The 23115-nt window shown below is 43.4% G+C and overlaps 2 protein-coding genes across 3 annotated transcripts; one reads left to right on the forward strand and one right to left on the reverse strand.

Annotated features, from left to right (window-relative positions):
- The first annotated feature begins 170 nt into the window (after positions 1–170).
- On the forward strand, positions 171–9445 carry LOC112245509 (diacylglycerol kinase epsilon-like). Its single transcript, XM_024413628.2, has 11 exons — positions 171–1310; positions 1634–1793; positions 1981–2100; positions 2404–2547; positions 3134–3291; positions 3650–3698; positions 4176–4289; positions 4673–4744; positions 5029–5156; positions 5497–5608; positions 5980–9445. The coding sequence occupies exons 1-11, from the start codon at positions 859–861 to the stop codon at positions 6196–6198; spliced, it is 1728 nt and encodes a 575-aa protein (XP_024269396.1). The 5' UTR covers positions 171–858; the 3' UTR covers positions 6199–9445.
- Positions 9136–22080, reverse strand: LOC112245830 (E3 ubiquitin/ISG15 ligase TRIM25-like). 2 transcript variants are annotated; one of them, XM_024413996.2, is made up of 11 exons: positions 21966–22080; positions 19847–20557; positions 18806–18901; positions 18382–18615; positions 18029–18197; positions 15824–15865; positions 15486–15590; positions 15073–15123; positions 14062–14181; positions 12364–12423; positions 9136–11615 (listed from the first exon to the last, which is right to left on the reverse strand). In XM_024413996.2, exons 2-11 carry the CDS (start codon positions 20453–20455, stop codon positions 11083–11085), a joined length of 2019 nt encoding a protein of 672 aa, XP_024269764.1. In that variant the 5' UTR covers positions 20456–20557; positions 21966–22080; the 3' UTR covers positions 9136–11082. The 2 variants fall into 2 exon arrangements, with proteins under 2 accessions (XP_024269764.1, XP_024269763.1); XM_024413995.2 differs by having other exon boundaries at positions 15486–15593.
- Between the last annotated feature and the right edge of the window lie 1035 nt (positions 22081–23115).

Below are 23115 nucleotides of genomic sequence, written 5' to 3' on the forward strand. Positions count from 1 at the left end.
AGCGCCATTGAGGGCTTCCACCATTTTAATGTGGTCAAGTGGGTGGGACTTAATTAGTTTATCCCTCCTAGTGACCCTTTTGGAGTTTTGTCCAACCGGGTCATCAGGAGGGATCAGCCAATCGGGAAGAAGAAAATGGATTACTTCAAAATGGAGATAGCCTCAATGGCGCTACCCATGTTGTTACAGACGCTAATAATTCCACAGATACAAAGATGAGTCCTATATCTATCTCTATGTAAATCACTGCTCAATATTATTTGCAGATCAGTCAGTCAAAATGTACCCATGATACAACACGGTTTTGACGCGCTTGAACACTGCCATTAAGTGGGAAGGCAACTGTTTGCGATTGGACATATGTTTTATCGACGAATCTATTGTTAAGTCGTGTTATTGATATAGTAATGAAGCTGTCACTTCAATGCAACCTTTAATATTATAAATGCTTGTGCATGCGTTTCGATGTTTTTAAAAACTTTATTTTTTTTTACAGACGATTGATTACTAGCTTTTAATGTAGTCATTGCTGGAGAGGTGAGGAGCACATCAGGTGCCCAGTAACTATATCTAGCATAGCTTCTGATAACAACAACAGTAAGCTAATGATTCAAATGTTGGTGGTCGTCGTCTAGCTACGTCTTTTGCACACAAAAAAATCACGACAGTCATTGTTTACAATCTCGCTCGAGCCTTGTTTTGTGCGTTATTTCGCTACACGAGAAGGTTGTCATTTTCTCGTAGCTATTGCATGGACACCATGATGCGCGCGCCTTGCGCACAATGTTTATATGAATTCTCGTGATATTCTATGATTTGATTAGTTTATTCCCGTTAATACCAACCACTCTTCCTCGGATGTCAATGGAGGGGGACGAGGGAAACCGTGACCAATCGTCACGGGAAGAGTGGACACTCCTGTTTTGGACCTCTCTCGCTGTCGTAGTGCCCGTGATCATTACATTGTGGTGCAGTGTCCAACGCTCCAAACGGAAAATACACATGAAAGACTTCTTCCGCAAGAGCAAGCACGGCTGGCACTGCACCGACCTGTTCAACAAGCCCACCTACTGCTGTGTATGCCAACAACACATTCTACAAGGGGCATTCTGCGACTGCTGCGGAGTGTGCGCCGACGAGACATGCCTGCGTCGGGCCGACCGGAGCCTTGTTTGCAAAGAGATTATGGCTCCGTCCCAAGCCGATGGGACACTAGAGCACCGCTGGGTCCGGGGAAACGTCCCTCTCTGCAGTGTCTGTGTGGTCTGCAAGGAGCAATGTGGGAACCAACCGAAGCTGTGTGACTTCAGGTAATATTATTTTGCTTCTAGGCTGTCGTTTGTGTGTGAATTAATGTCTGCCACATTAATCAAAGTGAAGCCCAGCAGGATGCGAAGGCGTTAACATTTGTCTGGTTTTGGCACGAAAGACGGAGGGTGTTATTTGTAATGTTTCAATCATGGGGAAGCTGAAATTGCTTTATTTACAAATTGACAGGAATTAATATCATGTCCTTTTCCTTTCATATATACAATTCTTAACTAGCTCTCTGTCCACCTTTTGCCTTGACATTACAGTGAGCGCCACAAATTGTGCTTGATCCACTGATGGGTGTGTGTTTGTCCCTTGGCAGGTGTGTGTGGTGTCAGACAATGGTGCACGATGACTGCAAGGCCAGCCTGTCGGACGGGGAGCGCTGTGAGCTGGGCGAGTTCCGCAGCCTCATCATCCCCCCTCACTACCTCCACCACGTCAACAAGCTCCGCCGCAGGCATCCCGATGAGTACAGCAAGGTCAGAGGTCACACCCAGGGAGGGGTCGGTGTCTGGGGTTATGGTGGCCCAAATGGTGGATCGGGACCGATTGTGTGGTTGCATTACTAGCGACTACCAGTCCCTCTTGAGTCAGTCAGAATTTGTTCTTAACTGACTTGCCTAGTTAAATAAAGGTGAAATTAAACAAATTTAACTGTGTGTCTAGCTGGCGTCTGCCTGTGGGAGCAGCTGGACTCCAGTGCTGGTCCTGGCCAACACTCGCAGTGGGAACAACATGGGGGAGGCTCTGCTTGGAGAGTTCCGCACCATCCTCAACCCTGTCCAGGTCAGTCAGTCCTCTGTGTAGCATCCTGTAGGAGCATATTATGGAATTATTAAGATGTCTAGGTCAAATTGAACTGGTGCACAGTAGGCAATCTTTCGAGTTAAAGTGATTGTGGAGGTGGCTCGGTGATGGTGGGATACATAAACATCTCCCTCCCCTCCCGTCCACTTTGTTTCCTCCCATATCATACATTTTCTGTCTGCTATCCTCTCCTCCTCTCCTTTCCTCTCTCGTCTACTTTCCTCTCTCCTCCTCTCCTTTCCTCTCTCCTTTCCTCTCCTTTCTCCTCCCCTCCTCTCTCAGGTGTTTGACCTGTCGGAGCTGCCTCCCTCCAAGGCTCTGCAGCTGTGCACCCTGCTGCCTCCAGGCAGTGTTAGGGTGCTGGTGTGTGGGGGGGACGGAACCGTGGGTTGGGTGCTGGATGCCATCGACACCATGAAGCTCAAGGTAAAGCTGTGTTTGTGTAACATGACAGTGGCAGGAGCAGATGAGAGTCGTGCAGGTCTATGCCAGACTGTCCAAACTGCTGTTGCAACTAACGCTGCTGTACCTACTGTTGTTGTTGGTTATTATTGAATAAGACGTCTGTAGATGGCGTGCCTGTTTTAACATTTTCAGCTAGCTTGAGATGTTTCCGATGGAGCTATCACATTAGATATTTTTTTGATAGCTCAAACGGTTGGTACGTTGTGAAGGAGTGCGGTCACGTGTGTTTATGAACATTTTTATATACCTTTATTTAACCTGGTAGGCCAGTTGAGAACAAGTTTTCATTTACAACTGAAGCCTGGCCAAGATAAAGCCAAGAAGTGTGACAAAAACAACAGAGTTACACATAAACAAACCTATAGTCAATAACACAATAGAAACATCTATGTACAGCGTGTGCAAATGTAGGGAGGTAAGGCAATAAATAGGCCATAGAGGCGAAATAGGATCACTGGTTTGATCCCGGTATGGGAACAGGGACAGCGGAGGAAGATATGTTAGCAGCACCATGATGTCTGTTTCACATGTGTGTATTGGTCTCCAGGGCCAAGATCAGTTCATCCCCAGGGTGATGATCCTGCCCCTGGGTACAGGGAACGATCTGTCCAACTCCCTGGGCTGGGGGTCGGGCTACGCCGGGGAGATCCCTGTGGAGCAGGTGCTCCGGAATGTCCTCGAAGCAGAGGTGGTCAAGATGGACAGGTCAGTGGAGAGCCAGAGGAAGCAATGTAGCCTGCTGTGCTAATGCTACGAAGCTCAAGTCATGTAGCCTGCTGTGCTAATGCTATGAAGCTCAAGTCATGTAGCCTGCTGTGCTAATGCTATGAAGCTCAAGTCATGTAGCCTGCTGTACTAATGCTACGAAGCTCAAGTCATATAGCCTGCTGTACTAATGCTACGAAGCTCAAGTCATATAGCCTCCTGTGCCAATGCTACAAAGCTCATGTAATGTAGCCTTCTGTGCTTATGCTGCAAAGCTCAATATCCCTAGTTCCATTTGTGTTGTAGCATGGTTGTAAATGATCCAGTATGACATTTCTATCTCCACATGTCCTGACAGGTGGAAAGTTCAGGTAGCCTCAAAGGGGCTCTACTTTCGTAAGCCAAAGGTGAGTTGCATTTCACCCTCCTCTAGCTAGCCTCTTTTGATCTTGTCCATTTGCCCTGCATTTTGATATAATTCAGCAACACGTACTGTATTCAGTGTGTGGCCCATACAGGAGTCACACCTGTAACTCTGGTGTTGCCACTGCCAAAACCATGCTGCAACCAAGTGATCCATTGCAATCATGGGGCTGTTCCAGAATGCTGTATCAATGAGTAAGCCAGCTAACTGTCCAAAATGGCTTGAAATAACTTATTTTTATGAAGGACTTAAAATTGATGAGGTATAATTGACTTGACAAACAACAACCAATATACATATTCAGTGTTTTTAATGAACCAGAAAAACAAGTTATATGGTTGTTTATCAACGTTAGCTGGTTAACTTAATGATCCTGCTTACTGGAATAGCCTATGTGATTGATTTATTCACTGTTTATACACTAAAGGACCTCCTAACTCATGTGTGCTATTCTCATCAGGTCCTGTCCATGAATAACTATTTCTCAGTGGGCCCGGATGCCCTGATGGCGCTCAACTTCCACACCCACCGTGAGAAGACCCCCTCCTTCTTCTCCAGCCGCATCATCAACAAGGTCAGTGGGCCAAAGATGCATCTGAAAATATTCACAAACGTATGCAAATGTCTTCACGTGGTTGAATTTACATACAGTGTGAGAGGAAATTTCCAGGGTGGTCGCTTGAGTGTAATGGTCGACACATCAATTTGGAAAGAATTCTTTAATGCTACTTTTCTCTCTTAGTCAAATGCATTTGGAAATGCTTTTACTTACTGAATATCAATTGTGGTTAGTTGTTCTATAAATGGCTGATTCAGAATAGTCTAGGAGTGGTTATTTGGGTGAAAATGTAATAAATATTTGAATTTGTTCAAACATGACCTGCTTTTGATAACGCGTGTCCTTTGTCCATATTACTTTCCCCTTTTTAACAGTCAAACTGTTGCCTTTCCTTATAGGCTGTATATTTCATGTATGGCACCAAAGATTGCTTAGTTCAAGAATGCAAAGACCTGGATAAGAGGATTGAGGTAAGGTGTGCACAAAGACACACACAAACAACACACAGGCAGACACACACGAACAACACACAGGCAGACACACACGGTGGCCTCATGGAACGACTCTCATGTCTATTGTGCAGTCTTTCACCTCTATGCCTCGAAGAATTTAATAGAATGTTCCGTTGCCTTGGCAAATGTCACAAACTTCAAATGAACTTGAGCATTCTTTGTGCGTTGTATAATCTTTGGATGCCTCCTTGAACTAGCGGATACTCATATCATTTAGTAATATTGTGTGTGCGCTCCCACAGTTGGAGTTGGATGGAGAGAGAGTGGCCCTGCCCAGTCTGGAGGGCATCATCGTGTGTAACATCGGCTACTGGGGCGGAGGCTGTCGTCTGTGGGAGGGCATGGGGGACGAGCCCTACCCCCCTACGCGGTGAGCACCAGTGGCTCACACAGGACTTTAGACAATACAGAAATGGAGACAATCAAGGCTTCGAAAGCCCTTACCATCAGACGGACGCTGTCCATTGAAAAGTTGTTTGTGTATTATCACTGAAAGCATAACTCAAGATCACATTGTCCTTTTTTGTGAAGCCTTCATATACTCTATATTAAGACCTTTTAGAGATGCTTCAGAAATCATTCATAAGCTAATGTCGTGATTTGTGAAGCATATATCTAGGCCTTATGAAGCCTTTATGAATGCTCTATAACGCTTTTCGACGGTGTCGTTTTCTAAGTGATTTTTTTCCCCCTCCTGTCCTCTACCCCAGGCTGGATGACGGGTTGCTCGAGGTGGTGGGTGTGTTTGGCTCCTTCCACTGTGCTCAGATCCAAGTCAAGATGGCCAACCCGGTGCGGCTGGGCCAGGCCCACACAGTCCGGGTGAGGTTACAGCACCATCACCACCACTTGCTGTTTATCTCCACAGTGTGAGAGGACAGCAGTGGTGTACCTGACACATTTGTGTATTCTGTGTTTCCTTCCTGGTTCTGTCATTTTGACCGTAGCTGAATAGATGCAGTACCATTTTGAATGGCTATCTTTTATAAGAAACTGGGTCATGTGCTAGTTTTGTCTTTTAAAAGTTAGGTTAGTTCATGTTCAGTAAATGTCAATGTACTTAATGTTTTTACTGTGCTCATCGCTGTTCAGCTCTTCCAGTTAAAAAATAAATAAATAACCTTCTTCTCTTTCCTCCTTTGCTTTTCTCCGCCCATCTCTCTTACCACCTCTCCCTTCCTATCTCTCTGTAGCTGGTGCTGAAGACGTCCCGGATGCCCATGCAGGTGGACGGGGAGCCGTGGGCCCAGGGCCCGTGCACCATCACCATCACCCACAAGACCCAGGCCTTCATGCTCTACCACAGCGCCGAGCAGACGGACGACGACGACGAATCCAGCACGTCCGAGGCTGAGAGCTCCGCCACCCATGACTCTCCCAAGCCAGCAGGTCCCTCCTCTGCTCGTGCCTGAGCCCCCAAGTTCCACCTCTTCAATGTTTCATCCATACCCCTCCTTTGTTCGTTGTAGTAAATGTTGATGACATAATGCCACGATTGCACTCCCCAGATGATGATATAAGCCAGAGCTCAGGCATATTCCCGCCTCGGGGTAAAGGAAGGAAGGAGATGTTGCAGTGGATGATGGGCTGTATATTTGCACTGATCCTTTGTTTTATAGTTATAACAGTTCTATAGTTTGAATAGTTTGGCAGTGTTTCCCAACATGGACCCCGTGTGTCCCTGACTCAAGAGGAAGCATTGACCTCGACACTCCGACTCCTATGATAGAATATATATTTATATTAGTAAGTCAATCACTGGACGTTTGTTTTGTTTACTCTTATTTCATGATGATGCACTGTTATTGCCATGTTGGCCAAATCCCCAATGTGCTGTATTGGACAGACACTAGTTAGTGGTTACTAAGTCTTAAGAAAACGTTACTTGACTATATTTCTTAAAATTAGTTTTTTTAGGACTCTTAGTTAACCATTCCTAGTGAAATATCCGATGCTTCTAAAGGATTTATTCACAGGTTTTATAATTTCGACCTTGTAATATTTGGAGACAAAATATCTACCACAATAATCCACTGTCTGTTAAATGCACTTCTACTTTTTTTTTTGTGCAATATTTTGTCCTTTTGTTGATTAGACCTCTCTTTGTGTGGGCACTTCGTTGTTGCACTGTAGGAATTACTCCGTAGGACGTAGTTAGAATTGTACCGTCCCTCAAAACCGACTGCTCAAAGTGTTCAGAAGTATAGTTATGATATTACTCTGTCTGTATCTATTTTGTTTGTTGTCTACTATGGAAAGATTGTTTATTTTAAACACTTTGTCTTCATGCTGCGTATCACTAGACAAACTGCTAGGTGACACCCTATGTCTGTCACATAGAAATAGATTAGCATCTAGCCATTCTATTTCTATGGTGTGTCGACTGTCATAATGTTTGTTACCACAATGTTTTAATGATTATTTTTTCTTCTGAATCTCCGTCACCTTTCAGGAATGTCATTCAGGAATAATGCTGTTTTGTCATTTTAGTGAGGTCAAAGTTGAGATATCAGAAGGTTTGTTACAGCCATAATATAAAGTTATACGTGGCGTTCCAGGTTGTCTGTTATGCAATCACACTGCGCACCTGCCCCTAAGCACTTCTGCAGGTCCCTCGGTTTGTGGAACCAGTCTAATCACTGCGTTCGCCATTCTATTTCAAATCACTTGCAGTAGAACAGAATGGTTGACACAGCAATCAGATTGGTTCCACCAGGTTACCCTGTCCACATAATCTTATTCATTGTGATCTATAAGGGAAAAGTGATCCTAGATCAGCACTCCTAATCATCTGTGCAGCGTGACTGCAAGCAATATGACCTGGAACGTCTCCTAAAAGTCTTGGTCCTTAAGCCAACTATTGGCATCAACTGTATAACGAGAGGATTGTCAATGTTCATCTAAAGCTTCGGAGGGCCATAGTTATTAATATAATGCCAATGCTTGTGATATACATTCCCTTTGTGTGTGTTAAGCCGTTGGGTAATCGTCTCGTTGCTTGACACCCATTTTATGTGTATCTGCGCTTCTACTGTGTTTACAACAAACCTGAATGTTCTAGAACCAAGTCTGAGCATCTTAACTGTGGACAGAAATGTTATTTCAAACAGTATAGAGCAGGGGTATTCAACTCTTACCCTACGAGGTCCAGAGCCTGCTGGTTTTCTGTTCTACCTGATAATGAATTGCACACACCTGGTGTTCCAGGTCTAAATCAGTCCCTGATTAGAGGGAAACAATGAAGAAATGCAGTTGAACTGGCTTAAGTCCAGAGTTGAGTTGAAGGGGTATAGAGCCCCACACTGGAGGTGTCATAATACTCATAAAACCTAGTGGTCAAACAGGGAAATGGTTCCAATTGTTTTTCCACCATTCATTTTTCCTATTTTAAAAACACTTAAGGGCTGTGTTTCCTGTAGGCTTACCCTGGCGTGACGTTTTAATATATCATGTAAATCTCTCTCGGACAAGGTGACTTATCAATATATTCGGCTCCATTTACTCTCAGATTCGAAAATTCTAATCAGCGTCAAAGTAGACATGCAAAACTACAAATCCCTGCAAGCTCCTGCACGTCATCTCTAGCTGACACCTTTGCGAACAGGTATTGTGTCAATTTAAAACTTGCACAAGACCGTTCACAGAACTGTCCCTTTAAATATACTCTGCCAATTTACTCATTACTACATTTAACATTAGATAAATAAATCCAGAGATTCTTACCTTTCCTTCAATTCGACAGTCTCTTCCAGATCATGGCATTTGTAGTTCTTTATGATAGCCACATTAACAGCTAATTAACATTTCATTTTGGGGGGGTAAATACAGGCAAATATGTTTATAAAGGTCACTTTTTCCTAGAGATTTACATGGTTATCAAAACATCACGCCAGGGTAAGCCTACACAAAACACAACCCTTATTTTAAGTGTTTCTAAAAATCCCCCATGGGATTTGACAGCTAGGTTTTATGGGTATTATGACTCATACTGTGGTACTCTATTGGCTGTAAGGTTTTATAGAAATGTAACTGCATTGCTGGAGGAGAGCATGTACTGTTTGCCACCGATTGTTTTCTCAACTCGATTGTCTTCAGATATTGAATGGTAATGTATCATCTTAGTCTTGGTAGTTTATGTACACGTCATTATGGCTACACTTCACGATGGAAGGAGACAGTGTGATAGTCTATTGCTGATACATTTTCCTGTAATGTTTTGAGTGAAATTTACAGTGTACCATGAGGAACAGTATATTTGGAAATATATTTAGCTACACATTTAGTTTTTTCAGTCAAACCACTGTACATAAAATGCACAAGATTGCTGTGGAAAGTGTCAAAGAAACCAGTTGGTCATAACAGCACTTTATTGATGGAATGGAACACATACGACTCCATTTTGTCTCCATCTAATGGTACGAAGTGTACCATCTTCTTCCCGGCCATTTAAAAAGAAAAGATGGATAAAATAAGACTATTGTAAGCAAACAATCACTTAATAGCAATTAAAAACCTGAGACAAACATGAAAGAGACATATGAAAATAATTGGCTTTACTGAATTTGCTACTGAAGATGTTGAAATGGAAAATTTCACTGAATGTAATAAGCAATGTAAATTAGAATTTGAAAACACCCATAATAAATATTTTCATATGTATTATGAATTTTGAATTTCATTGTTAGTTTTGCAAGTATATAATATGAAAGCAATATCAGTACTTTTCCTTCCCATGCACTTGCAATAAGTCTACTTTTGAGCAGTTTGAAGTAATATGATTACTAAATGCAGTATGTATATATGTGTGTGTGTATATATATATAGCTATGTGTGTGTAGATATGAGGAACAAATAAGCCACAAACAGGAATATATTAGCACAGATTGCTTATAATAGTACATCATGAGGGGACATTATCAAGTTGTCTTTAACAAGATTAAACCCCTTATACACAAACAGAATCAATTCTATAGAGGGAGAAGGCAATTACACCAACTGTTCATTTGGCATTGGGCTTTGCAAAGTAAAATGAATCTATCACGTGCTCTTCTCAACTTGCTCTCCGATCATAGCGATGGCTATATATCCATAAATGGAAAAGATCCAATCAACAATACAGACATTATGAGAAGCATGCAGTCACATCACAGACAATGTGACACCCACATACACCGATGTCCAAACTAACACCAACAGACATATGTACCCTTCTACATGAGAATGCCCTAGGTATGGGCTATAGCTACATTAGCTATAACTTGGACCCAGAGTTTTTCCTTTGTCTGGTCACATGGACAGGCAAAACACCAGCCCTTAAATCATCACTATTTACAAAACCCAGATTTGGAAATACTTCTGTTCACAGGGTCTAAATGACCTCTGCTTGTTCTTATGGGCCAGGCTGGGACTATCTAGCCTGGTTGCCAGATCAACCAAATCCTCTGCCTTGTTCACTGTAATTCTCAACCAAATGCAGATCTGGCAACCAGGCTAGGTTCTATCAAGCCTGTAGTAGCAGTGTCAGGAAGTGCTTTCAGCACACTGCACCATGCGGAAACCCCCTTCACTTACCGGCTGTGTGAAACACTAGCGAAAATGTATTAGATCAAGAAAACAGTGAACGATACCCACTTTTCCTTTGGGGGTATCAAGCATATTGCGGATGCTTTTCTGCTCTATTCATTGCTTCTATATCCAGTGGTGTTATTGGACACGACATTCCCTAATGCAGAATGCCTGACACCAGCAAAAGTATTGCATGTGTGCCAGTACATGGCCTTCTGAACAGTGTGGTACTGTTCATATACAGTAGATAACATACATGTTAGACATGTTTATTCATGTTCTTTTGTGTATTTTACATGTGATTACTGTGTACTACCAAGACCCACACCAAGAGATCATAAGCTCTGATAAAACAGGCTGTAAACAGCTACCCACAGACCACTTAAATGTATCTGTAAATAAAACTGGCTGATCAAGACATGTATAATCATTTGTAATTGTTTCTTTACCTGTATGGAAGTGCTTAGTTTTCATTAGATACTGATTAACAAATGCTGCCTGTTTAAGAGGTTGCTGTAGTTACAAGAGACCAAAGTCCAAAAGGATTACCTACACTGCATTATTACTAAAGCCAGTGACTACAACCAAATAATAACCTTTAAGGTACATTTCCAATATAAGTTCCCAATATCAGTATGATTAAGTCATTTATTGACCCAGATGCTGTACATTATAATTATTTGTGAGGGAGAACAATGTGTGTGTGCGTGTGTGTGTGTTGTGTTAACTTCTTAAGACTGCAGCTTGCACAGGCTAACAGACGAGCCGCTGGAGAAGAGCCAGAATGCCGGGTACACTGCCTCGGCAAACTGGAACACAAACGTATGGAAAGGGTATGCCCGGTCCTGAACGTTATAGAAAGTGGCCGTTCCCTCCTCACAATCCAAAAGCACGCCGACGCAGATCGGATTCGGGTTCTGCAGTACAGTCTCACTGCTGGCATGCCAGGCCGACAGCTTGACGTTGAACCACTCCACGCACCAGGACTGGGCGTTACGCCCCAGCCGGCTAGCCGGACCCTTCCGGTCGATGCTGTTGTAGGCCAGGCCAATGCCGGTGAAGTTGTTGCTCCTCATCTTGACCTCCCAGTAATGACGGCCGCGGGAGAAGCCCTTGGAAGTGAGCACCTGGCTGCAGACGGAGAAGCGGGCGGGGCCATCGGGGTAATGGGTGGGCTCGTCTGACACAGAGGCCATGGTCATGTTCTCTGTCAGGGAGATGCGCTTGTGGGCCGTTTTGGGGTCAAGGGTGAGAACGGTGCCATCTGGTGAGGGAGAGACAGGAGGTAAGATTCTCTCTCACAAACACACCAATTCACATTTTTCTAAAAGTTCCTTCAGAATGCTGTACTTGTTTTCAAGCTAGTGTTAGGAATACAGGGAGATAAGTGGTTAGACCACAGACAGTCTATTTCCACTACAGACATCTCTCCACTGCTGGCAGCAGCTGCCAGGCCAGGTGCTAGGACTACCAGCAGGGTTAAGGGTTGAGTAATTGCTCACAGGTGTGAGTGATTGAGTGGCAATTACTGTAACAATCTTAGAAGCTGATCAAGAGCAGCATCCCAAGCCAATGGGGATTTCCTGCTGAGTGTTTGAATCTCTTTTGTTTGGCATGCCTTTTTGTATATTGTTATACTTGTCATCATATGAACATCAATAACCAACATGAGCCGTCTCCCCTAGAGACACTTACAACACCCTGTTGACTTATGTTGAACGCACACTCAGAGGTTACAGACTTGCAACTTGCCAGAAGATTCCGATGGAGCAGTGTGGATGAAAAGTACAATTTGGAGCACAGTGGCATATCCCATTCCTGCATCGAGGTATGTTTTCCGTCCCATATCTCACGCCGGCTCCACGGTGTCTTAACGTAACCCTGATTGAGTTCTGACCCCCAGTGCTAACAAGTGTAACGGTAGGGTCAGTATCTTCTGGCAAACCTCCTAACTTCCCTAGATCGAGCCGGAGTCGGTTTGCTACGTGGTTTCGTAACACTTGTGAACTTACATCGTAGAAGGTCATTTCGTTTCGCTGCAGACGTGATACTTGGGGGAACACTTGCTTGTCCTGTAAGAAAAATACCACACCATTAGTTTAGTATAGCGTATAGGTGACTTACCAGAGGGGTATTCCAGAAAGCCAGATTAGTGAGTTGGCGAGATCTGTCAAACTAGAATTTGAGCACATTTCCAGTTCCAGAAAGAGCGCTCGACCTATAGCCTGATCAACCATAGCAACGAATGCTCGGAAGCAAACCTCCTACCTAAGAGGTTAACTTGATTTTAGCCTGTCCTGGTGAATAAAGACTGGGTTTCTCAGCCAATAAGATTGTTGTTCGTCGGCTATGGCTGGTCCCTTTGCGGGAAAATCCAATTGACATCAGAGCCTTCATTGTTTGCTGTGCATTACAAAGGGAACAAATGATTGGACCTCAACTATCCTTTAAATCATTCAGAAGATTCTCTTTTGGAACGTTATCGTTTTTCTGCACAATCATTCATATCTGGCCAACTTTTGCCAGCAGCATACCACTGCTGGCTTGCTTCTGAAGCTAAGCAGGGTTGGTCCTGGTCAGTCCCTGGATGGGAGACCAGATGCTGCTGGAAGTGGTGTTGGAGGGCCAGTAGGAGGCACTCTTTCCTCTGGTCTAAAAAAAATATCCCAATGCCCCAGGTTAGTGATTAGGTACACTGCCCTGTGTAGGGTGCTGTCTTTCGGATGGGACGTTAAACGGGTGTCCTGGCTCTCTGAGGTCATTAAAGATCCCATGGCACTTATCGTAAGAGTAGGGGTGTTAACCCCGGTGTCCTGGCTAAATTCACGGTCACCTAATAATCCCCAGTTTACAATTGGCTCATTCATCCCCCTCTCCCCTGTAACTATTCTCCAGGTTGTTGCTGCAAATGAGAACGTGTTCTCAGTCAACTTACCTGGTAAAATAATGGATAAATAAAACTTACTCAACCTGTACATAGCCAATGTAATCCAACGTGGTTTCGCCTTTACTGCTATAGGCCTACAAACTCTTAGCAATATTTTGGCCACTGGAAGTTTCCTGTACAAACGATTTGGCACTCAAATTATTATTCATCCTACATAGGCTATGGAATGGGCCTACCATTGCAATTGTGACATAGGCCATAGCCTTGACATGAATATCACCAGTGTTGCAATGACAGTGCTCTCTGAAGTGAAAGCATCATTACTAATCACCCATGTGTGTAAGCTAGGCCTATTAAGATATTGGAATTGTGCCACTTCACTTAAGCATTTACTCGGTCCGCAATTATCTGCCCGGCACCCTCTCTGGCATTTGCACCCGCGCCTCTATTACAATTTTGGTAAATATATGAACATATTCATTGTATGTTACAATAGTTTCTTGTTCTGGACTTGTGACATATTGGGCTGTCTTGACTCCATAGCTGTAGTTTATTTCGGTCATCGACATGAGGCCCTTTTTGAATGTTGCGTGCACGCGACAGTTGTCGGATCAACCAAACGTTCTGGAACCAAGAAATCAGACTCCCTCATCTGGTTAAGAGAAACTGGATATGTTCAGGGAATCCTAAATGTTAAACCATCTTGCTAGAATTACCCCCCAGTTGTGACAAGTATCCAGAATTGCATTCAAATTTGTCATTGGAGGTTCATTTATGGTATTCGGCTGCATGAGCAGAGAATATAATTTTAAGCAACATTTACCTGGGTCCTCCCTGTTCCTGGGTCTGGGTTCTGCTGATTGTCCTCTGGGGTGGTCCCCTGGTGTGTGTGGAACAGGAGTGGCGGACTCTCTGGGAGCATTAGGTGGCTTTTGGGAATTTTCTGATAGAAGACAAACAATTAATTTACAATATATTTTCATATCCAATGATGGCAGGCAGTTATTTTACACAATATTGTATGAGTCAGCTGCTGCCTAAATGTAATGAACCCTCAACCTTCTAGCCCGAAGTCCAGCACCCTATCGACTGTGCCACAAAAGCATGCTCGAGCGGCAGAGTCGTTATCCGCGCATATAAACCCAGGGTCGTTGCACTACTTCCTCCTTTCAAAGAACGCGCCCTCGTGCTAGCTTCCGACTCTACGTCTTGTAGGAACGCGCTCACTGGCCAAGCACATGCATTGTCGAGGATGCAAGGTCCGACCACTTCTGACATCAATGTAATGAAACAGGCACAGAGCAGGTCTTGAACCCTCAACCTTCTATTCCAAAGTCCAGCGCGCTGTCGACTGTGCCCCAAAAGCATGCTCGAGCGGCAGTCTATCTGCGCTTATAAACCCAGGTTTGTTGCACTGTAGGTTAAAGGGATAGACTTTTTGACAATTAAGCCCCTTTTTAAAAATATTTTTTCTTACCCAGAGTCCGATGAACTCATTGAAACCATTTGTGTCTCTGTGTGCAGTTTGAAGGAAGTTAAAGTTAGTTTCTGATGCGATTGCTAACTAGTAGTAGTGCAATGACTGGAAGTCTATGGGAGCATCTAGCCAAAATTGGCTTATTTGACAATGTCGAAATATCCTTTTAAGCACTCTCTCCAACTAAGGTTTGCAGAACAGACTGAATAGCCATAAGCCTGTTAAACTAGATAATAAACTATTAACATTTTAACTTGTGATGTTACTTGAAACGTGCTGTGCATTGCATACCTGTTATCTGAGCTTGGCAGTTATTGAAGTAAACACACAGAAAAACACTGAAAAATCAGTTCTCACTGTCAGCCTTATGGTCTTTCCATTCCTTGTGATCTCGTTTCTTGTCCGACTCTGAAAGGGAGAAATGGTTGAGACGTGTAGGATCAAAAAAGTAACTGAGGGTCATAGTTGACCCTTTAGAGGTGTAAATAGTGGTAGAATTGGCAGTAAGTCTTTACTGACAGTAAAACAATCTGCTATCTTGTCTTTGAACCATTCATGTCACAGGTGTTTCTGACTGACAAGAACGAGCTGTATTTGTCCTGTTTTTGTCTGGTCTGATAAGGAAACGGGAAAAACCCAGTCGGTGTATCGTATTCTATGTTTGTTGAATGGTTCAATGTAGTGTCTTGGTAAAAATGTACCTAGACACACTAAAAAGGGAATCTTTATCAGGCTACAAGGCCACAACGACCCATCTTGTAATAGCCTACTTCTCTCTCGGTTTGAATCTTGTGGAGGCTTCTTCTGGTTTGCCCTGAGGGGGGCTCCTGGGCTGTGGGATCGAGGCATTCTCGGATGACCTTGTGGTGGCATGCCTCCTGAAACAAAGACCAGATGAAACTTAGTGTCACGCTGTATCAAAGTAAATACAGTGCCCTCGGTTGTGATTATGCTATGAGTGACAACCACAACAAGTCTACTACTGATTTCACTAATTATTATGGCTGTACAATTTAGCCATACAAAAGCCATATGTTTCTGAAAAGTTACAACTGTTACTGTATGCCAGCAGGAGTAGTTATAAAGAGGAGGGCATAATGGCACTCACCCATTTCATAGAAGTTTGGCAGCAGAGGAGCAAACCTCTCAGCTGTTGGGAAGAAATCACAATTTATTGGTAATTTACACATATTTAGCATATGTTATTGCGGGTGTAGGGAAAGGCTTGTTTTCTTAGCTCCAGCAGTGCAGTTATAACAACACAATAAAAATGAATTAAGAAACAAGCGATGTCAGAGTCCGGAATATAACTGAATACACTGTGTACAAAACATGAACACTTTCCTAATATTGAGTTGCACTCGCCCTCAGAACAGCCTCAATTCGTCGGGGCATGGCCTCTACAATAGGGATGGGCATTTGACAGTTTGACTGTTTTAAGAGTACTCGCATAATTTCAGGGCTCTAATGAAAAAAATATAATTATTAAAACACACTGGACAATGTGTGCATTTATCTATGAATAATTTATCATAACCATTAGACACATTCTAATTTCTAGATTGCTATTTGAGAATCATTAACTGAAACTATGGGCTCTGTTAAGGCGTCAGCATGCTCCAGTTCGGCTGGCGCCTAGCCAAACTTGGCTACCCTAACCAAGCGAGTGTGCTCGCATACTCCCGCATACCTTGCTTTAAAAACGAGAAAAATGCGTCAATAGTACGGTTTGCCCATTGAGACGCCTCAGCCTGTATACACTTCCTCAAAATAGTCAGAATTAAATCGACGATAACTCAAGACGTTTTTGCCGACGATTTTAGTTGTGCAATTTTACATCAAACTAATGTGCATGAACGAGTTGAATAACAAAGACTTTATTTTAGAATCAATATTGCTGACCAATCACAGACGAAAGGTCGTGACTTCGCTCCGAATTTCGGCTTGCCTCCGAACAGCCGAAAAAACCCTCACCAAAACGTCAATATGCACGAACTCTACGGAAGTGTTTCGGTTGGGAAGCATGCAGACGCTTTTACCTGCTCGGCTCTGGTGAAGTCACAGCTGCGCTTTGCAGTGGCAAAATATATAATGCGAGATTTCTGCTGCTGCTTGTCCAACTCAGTTTCGTTGTGCTTGATTAGCATATGATTTGTCAAGGAGCTAGTTGTGGCTTCTGCTCTGCATCAGACAAGTTTTGTGCTTCAGTTGCACTTCTCCACTCGGATGAGAATTCACGAACTGAAATTCTATCAACAGACAGCGCTCTGATGTGTAGCCTCTTTTTTTTTCTCTCTCTCTGGTAAAATGCTAGATTAACTAGAAGCAAAACATTAGATTAGGAAATGTAGCTGGTTACATTGTATGATAAACAGACAGTTTGAGTTCTCCAAACAACCTGCACACTACGAGAAAGAGAACGCTATGCCATATTAATACATTGAATAAACGGAAATTACCATAACCAAACAGTCTGGATTAATCGGGAAATGGCAAATGATTAACACTAGCCTACATTTACTATTGATATATAGCAGGGATTTCATAAAGATTGACAAACAATTCACAACATGAAATCTATGAATATGTATGAATTGGTGGGAGAGTGAGCATTTTATTTAAGTAGGCAAGTCAGTTCAGAACAAATTATTAGGAACAGTGTGTTAACTGCCTTGTTCAGAGGCAGAACCACATATTTGTACCTTGTCAGCTCTGGGATTCGATCTTGCAACCTTTAGGTTACAAGTCCAAAGCTCTAACCACTAGGCTACCTGCCGGCATGGAGAAAGATGTGCCTGGAACTTTGTAGCACAGTATTTAAAAAAAATAATCTATGGTTAGATTTGATGTCATGCCCATCCCCACTCTACAAGGTGTCAAGCGTTCCACAGGGATGCTGGCCCATGTTGACGCTGATGCTTCCCACAGTTGTTGTTTCAAGTTGGCTGGATGTCCTTTGGGTGGTGGACCATTCTTGATACACATGGGAAAATGGGTGAGTGCCCAGTTCAGGGCAGGGTACTGGGTGGAGGCCGGCAAATGGTGACTATTTCACTTAGATGACCTAAGTATAATGCTTGGAATCTGGAAAACTAACACCTCAAACCACCAGATTGGTAACCAATTTGAGGGATAAGATGTTGGATTGTGAATTATTGATTGATTGGACTCATTGTTTGATCCCTTATTGCTCTCCAATATAAAAATCACCATTGTCGAACATGTCCATGCAAAGGTTTTGGAATTAAATATCACAAGGCATCATACAAATGCCGCCCATAAGCATGTTTTATACACTTGTATACACACACACCTGGTTTGAGTATCTGCAGTCTGGCCTCTACAGGCTGTTTCAGTACATGTGTGAGATGCTCCCTCAGGACTGCAGAGTAGGCATGCCAGGCTGCCACGGCCTTAGAGTCCAGGTTCACCTTCGGGGTATAGGGGTCAAAGGCCACCACTGCCGGCATGTCAACTGAGGCCTGTCCCAAAGGAAAGGTAAAAAAACAACAATAAGATGCATTATAGTCATTATCGGAATTTCAAGACTGTTAGCCCACTGAGCTACGGCCGGGAGCTGACGCAAGTCTTCTGATTTCAGGTAAGGTTGCTCATCACCTGAGTGAGGGCAGTTCACCGACGCCACCTTCGCTACACTGGACTCACCTGTAGGAAAGCCACAGTCTGAGTCCGACTGAGCAGGCTGTTGACGCCATCTTTTGCTGCGCTAAGCTTCACAATGTTCTGGTTGAACTTCTTTATGAGGTTCTGGAGTTTGGTCTGACCGCTCTCCTGCTCGCGGTCCACAGTGTTCAGAGCCTCACGCTCGTCACGGTCCAGCAGCTCCCGGATTTGGCGGTAGTCATCCTCTAGCGCTCTCTTCCTGCTGGCTGCAGAGTCCTGGAGGAGGTGGACACAAAGTACAAGGAGTTCTCAAATCGATCTCTCTCATAGCATCTCACACCGCTCTTCCTGTAGGTATTCGATATTTAGTTTTTCCAGGTGCTCCAAGGTTTCAAACTGCTTTATATACTGAATACGGTAGTTAAGACAATTTCTTGAGTCCTTTGTTTAAAAAGTGATCGCTCACCTTCAACTTGCTCTGCTGGTCACTCATCTGAGAGATGACCGTCTGGTTCTTGTCAATCTTTCCATCCAGCAGACTCAACTTGCCCCTCAAATCAGACTGAATGAGACATGAATGAATATTATCTCCAACCAAATAAATCAAAACATTTCTAACTCTTAAGATGGGATAATTAGTTATTTTAGGATTAGTGATCAATCACATTACTTTTGTAGCAAAATAGGGTAAATAGTCAGTAGTGAAGCTTGAACCTGTGACCTTACACCTGTAGCCTAGCGGTTAAGAGCATTGGGCCAGTAACCCGAAAGGTGGTTTAAATCCCGAGCCGGAAAGGTGGAAAAATCTGCCCTTGAGCAAGGCAGTTAACCCTTAACAACTGCTCCCCGGGTGCTGATGACATGGACATCGATTAAGGCAGCCACCCTCACCTCTCCGATTCAGATGGGTTGGGTTAAATGTGGAAGATACATTTTGGTTGAACGCATTCAGTTGTGCAAGCAACTTACTAGGTATCCCCACAGAACAGTATGCTAGGTATTTTACCAGATGTATAAATGTGAAGCATCTGGTTAGTTTCCACTCACTACCAAATATGGTGATTAGAGGAAGCCCAGGGGTAGATTTTGGCCAACATTCACTTATCCATTTACAAAACTAGAATCTGTAAGAATGGACTGGGTTTTGTAGACTAACTTTTGCCACAGTTTCATAACTGCGTTGTTAAGGAGTACAAGGGCGAATTGAGTTATTGTGTACACACACACCAGAGTAGGCGTTCCATAACGGAAATATGCAAATAAATATTAGAATGAGCCAATAGGATCTCACTAGCTCGTGCTTGGCTCTGCCCACCTCCTTGCTTGGTCTGCCCACTATTAATAATTTGCTCCCATTGAACCGACACGCTCTGGTCTATTCCCCTTCCCTCATAAAAAGGTTCAGACCTCTAGACAGAGATTGTAATGCATTACATGGGTGCAATGGGCTGGCACAACACTGTGCCTGACCGTGGATGGGGTGTATTAAAATGTATTGTAAACTTACCTCTTGCAGTGCCCGTTGTTCATCAGGGTTGGAGAAGGTACAGCCTTTATGCACCTGCTGCAGACAGACACCACAGATACAGCGGCCATGTTGGACACAGTAGAACTCCATTAGCTTGTGGTGGTCGGGGCAGATACGGTCGCACAGGTCGCCCAGAGGCTCGTTCAGCTGATGCGCGCCAAACACTGGGTTCTCATGATGAGGCCTCACGTGCTCAAGGCAGAATGACGCCATACAGGTGAGGCAGGTCTTGAATGCTTTGGCTTCCATACAGGTGTCGCACAAGATAACCACCTCTTTGGGCTCCATCTTGACCGCATCCCACTTGATTAAGTTGCCCATCTCATTGGGGAGGTCGCTTTTATTCGACTTCATTTTGAACGTTTCCACAACAGCGCTGAGGACGGTGTTCTTCTTCAGCACTGGTTTGGTGGTGAAGTGGGTCCGGCATTGTGGACAGCTGTAGTTGTCTTTCCATGTTTCTAGGAGACACGCTTGGCAAAAGTTGTGTCCACATGGAATTGTCACCGGACAGTCGAAAGCACATAGGCAGATGCTACAGCTCAGTTCGTCTTCGAGACTCATGAGGGAAAACATTTCGTCGGCCATGATGGAACTACAACTGTCTGCTGCTGTGTTGTCTGTAAGTATTCTGTTTAAACTACTAATCTGACAAAAGCAGAAATTATGACATCACCTTTGTATGGAAACCTTAAAAATAAAAGCACACAATTCAAAACATTGCAATGTTGATAACTCATTCTAAAGATATTAAATTGTAATCAATTGCTATTTACATGGTGCTTATATGCAAGGTCTTTTTTGTTTTGCAAAAAAAAGTGTACAAAAATTAAGACCTAAGACCACTTGGTATAGCTATTGCTATGCTCACAATACTGGGGTAGCTCCACCAATTAGGTGCCTTGGGAGTAGTGCAACTTTGTGGGAAAAAGTTTACATGCTGAATTTCAACATGTCAAAACACACATGTTCAACCTAATTTAAAGAGTTTTCCCAATCCCTTAAATATTTTTAGGGGTGACAAATAAGTAGCAGGGTTGACCGTACAAAGAGTAGCAGGGTTGACCGTACATAAGAGTAGCAGGGTTGACCGTACATAAGAGTAGCAGGGTTGACCGTACATAGGAGTAGCAGGGTTGACATGTTGTTCTTGACTAGCTCAGTTTCCCGCCACAAAGCGCCAAAAAGAGTAGAACCAGCTCACCTGCTTTTGCACTGATTTGACTATTAATGTCCAATTAAAACTTTTGCAGGAATAGCTTCACCATATTAAAATGAGAGTTTAGTTAACGTAATAGTGTGACCTTAAAATCTTGGACAGATGTTTAATTCCTTAAATTAGTCTCTAATCACATTATTTAATCTTCAGAAATGACTGTCAGTGAAACAGTATTGCTTCCGCCCCTCTTCAATCGCTCCATAAAAGCTGCAGTCCTTGCAGAGCAAGGGAAATAACTACTTCAAGGTCTGAGGGAGTGAAGTCACTGATTTGAAACACTACTAGAGAGCACAACTAGCTACCTAGCCATTTCACACAGGTTACAAAAACAACACAACTAGGGCTTTACAATGATTGTGAACATCGGGCACAAAGGGGAAATTGGGGAACATCGGCACAAAGTTCTCTATAAACCAGTATGTAATTCATATAGTGTAGGCCGTCACTGTAAATAAGAATTTGTTCTTAACTGACTTGCCTAGTTAAATAAAGGTTCACTTTTTTTTAAATAACATTTTTTTAAATTGCATTGTGGCCAATGGAATGGGTGGAGTAAAAGGCCAGCAACACTGTATTAACATAGCAGTATGTCGCCAGTCATTCTGGCGAAACAAAATGCATTAGCAAAACAAAACGTATTGATAATCTTTGCTTCCGTGGTGCAGCTACGGAATATTTGGGTTTTGAGGATACTATCTTTGCGCATAGTCATTATCTACTTTATTTTCAATCTAACCTTACCGTTTCCCCTTTTGAAGAGACGTTATTACATTATTTGCTTGAGTGAACAATTAGGCCTTCATGATTTTAGTGTTTCTAAAATAAAATGTACCTGAACCATTATATTTTAAGTAAAGTAGCCAACGGAATCAAACTTACCAGGCTGTAAAGTGTGCTGATAACCGTACTTGTCTAGGTATGTCCCCTGACATGTCTGAGTTCTGCGGCCGGTTCCTATGGCATCTTCTTCGGTGGGGTTTATCGGCAGTTGGCATCCAACGTTATGGTGCATTACCGCCGCCTACTGTACTGGAGTGTGGGCCAGAGACTGGGAGAAACACAATTCTACCTGTCAGCCTGTTTCTCTTAAAAAAGACTACAAATGTAGACTGTATATAATGACGTTCTACTTAGTATACGCTTTAAACTAATTTCCTGTATCCACTTCTCCCTCATATGGGATCTCAGCCTCTTCCCCACTCATACTGCCTACACTATGTCAATACAAGCTCCACTGTCTCTGTTTCCTGGCAATAATCATACTTTCCTGTTGGATGCTTTCCCATAAAGTCTTATTTAACCGGCTGTGTCCCACCCCTAATCGTGTAAAAAATAGCCCCCTCTCTTCTGTCTCTTCCTGCTGTCCTCCCCTTCCCGACATTCCTCTGTACTTAGAATACATGTCTACCCTTAGTATCTCTATTCCACTGCTCCTGCCATCTCTGCACCACCACTGTCCATATCAGGCTTTTTGCCTCTGCCTTGCTCATTTGAAACCTAAACATCAACATCCCAAGGGGACTAAGTTCTTGTTTAGCCAGTACATCAACTGCCTTGTTCCCCTTCACACACACACACTTGGGCTAGGACCCAAGTCAATCTTGTCTGTATACCCATCTGTCTAACCCTACCATGGGTTTGTAGTACGGCACAAAGCCGGTATTGTCTGCTACGTGTACTAAAGTACTGCAGACTCCAACACTGCACGTGAATCAGAGTACATAACTACTGTCTGGCTTGACTTCCAGTATGGCCATCAGCTCTAATGTATATATCGCCAGATGATCTGTAATACGTTTCCTGACTGCCACCCCACATTCCTGTACTACAAATGCTGGCCCAGTACGTCCTGTCCGTAGATCTTTTGAACCATCTGTAAATGGCCACAATGCTGATACACAGTATCCAGATGTCTCTTAAACAAATCAGATGGATCAACACTGTCCTCATCTTTCTGTAGTCTCTCCATCACTTCTAGATCAACTGCAAGAGGTGGGGAGGAGGCATGGTGGGTTCACAAGAATAGCTA

This window comes from Oncorhynchus tshawytscha, linkage group LG02 (assembly GCF_018296145.1).
Source record: "Oncorhynchus tshawytscha isolate Ot180627B linkage group LG02, Otsh_v2.0, whole genome shotgun sequence".
NCBI classification, from domain to species: domain Eukaryota; kingdom Metazoa; phylum Chordata; class Actinopteri; order Salmoniformes; family Salmonidae; genus Oncorhynchus; species Oncorhynchus tshawytscha.

Excerpts from the sequence above, each read along its gene's own strand:
- LOC112245830 (XM_024413995.2), bottom strand. The coding sequence starts at position 20,455 with ATGGCCGACGAAATGTTTTCCCTCATGAGTCTCGAAGACGAACTGAGC. Across the intron at positions 15,594-15,823 it reads GCCAAACTTCTATGAAATGG|GAGGCATGCCACCACAAGGT; the intron begins GTGAGTGCCATT and ends TCTTTGTTTCAG. Across the intron at positions 12,424-14,061 it reads CAGGAACAGGGAGGACCCAG|GACAAGCAAGTGTTCCCCCA; the intron begins GTAAATGTTGCT and ends TTTTTCTTACAG.
- LOC112245509 (XM_024413628.2), top strand. The coding sequence starts at position 859 with ATGTCAATGGAGGGGGACGAGGGAAACCGTGACCAATCGTCACGGGAA. Across the intron at positions 1,794-1,980 it reads ATCCCGATGAGTACAGCAAG|CTGGCGTCTGCCTGTGGGAG; the intron begins GTCAGAGGTCAC and ends CTGTGTGTCTAG. Across the intron at positions 3,699-4,175 it reads TCTACTTTCGTAAGCCAAAG|GTCCTGTCCATGAATAACTA; the intron begins GTGAGTTGCATT and ends TATTCTCATCAG.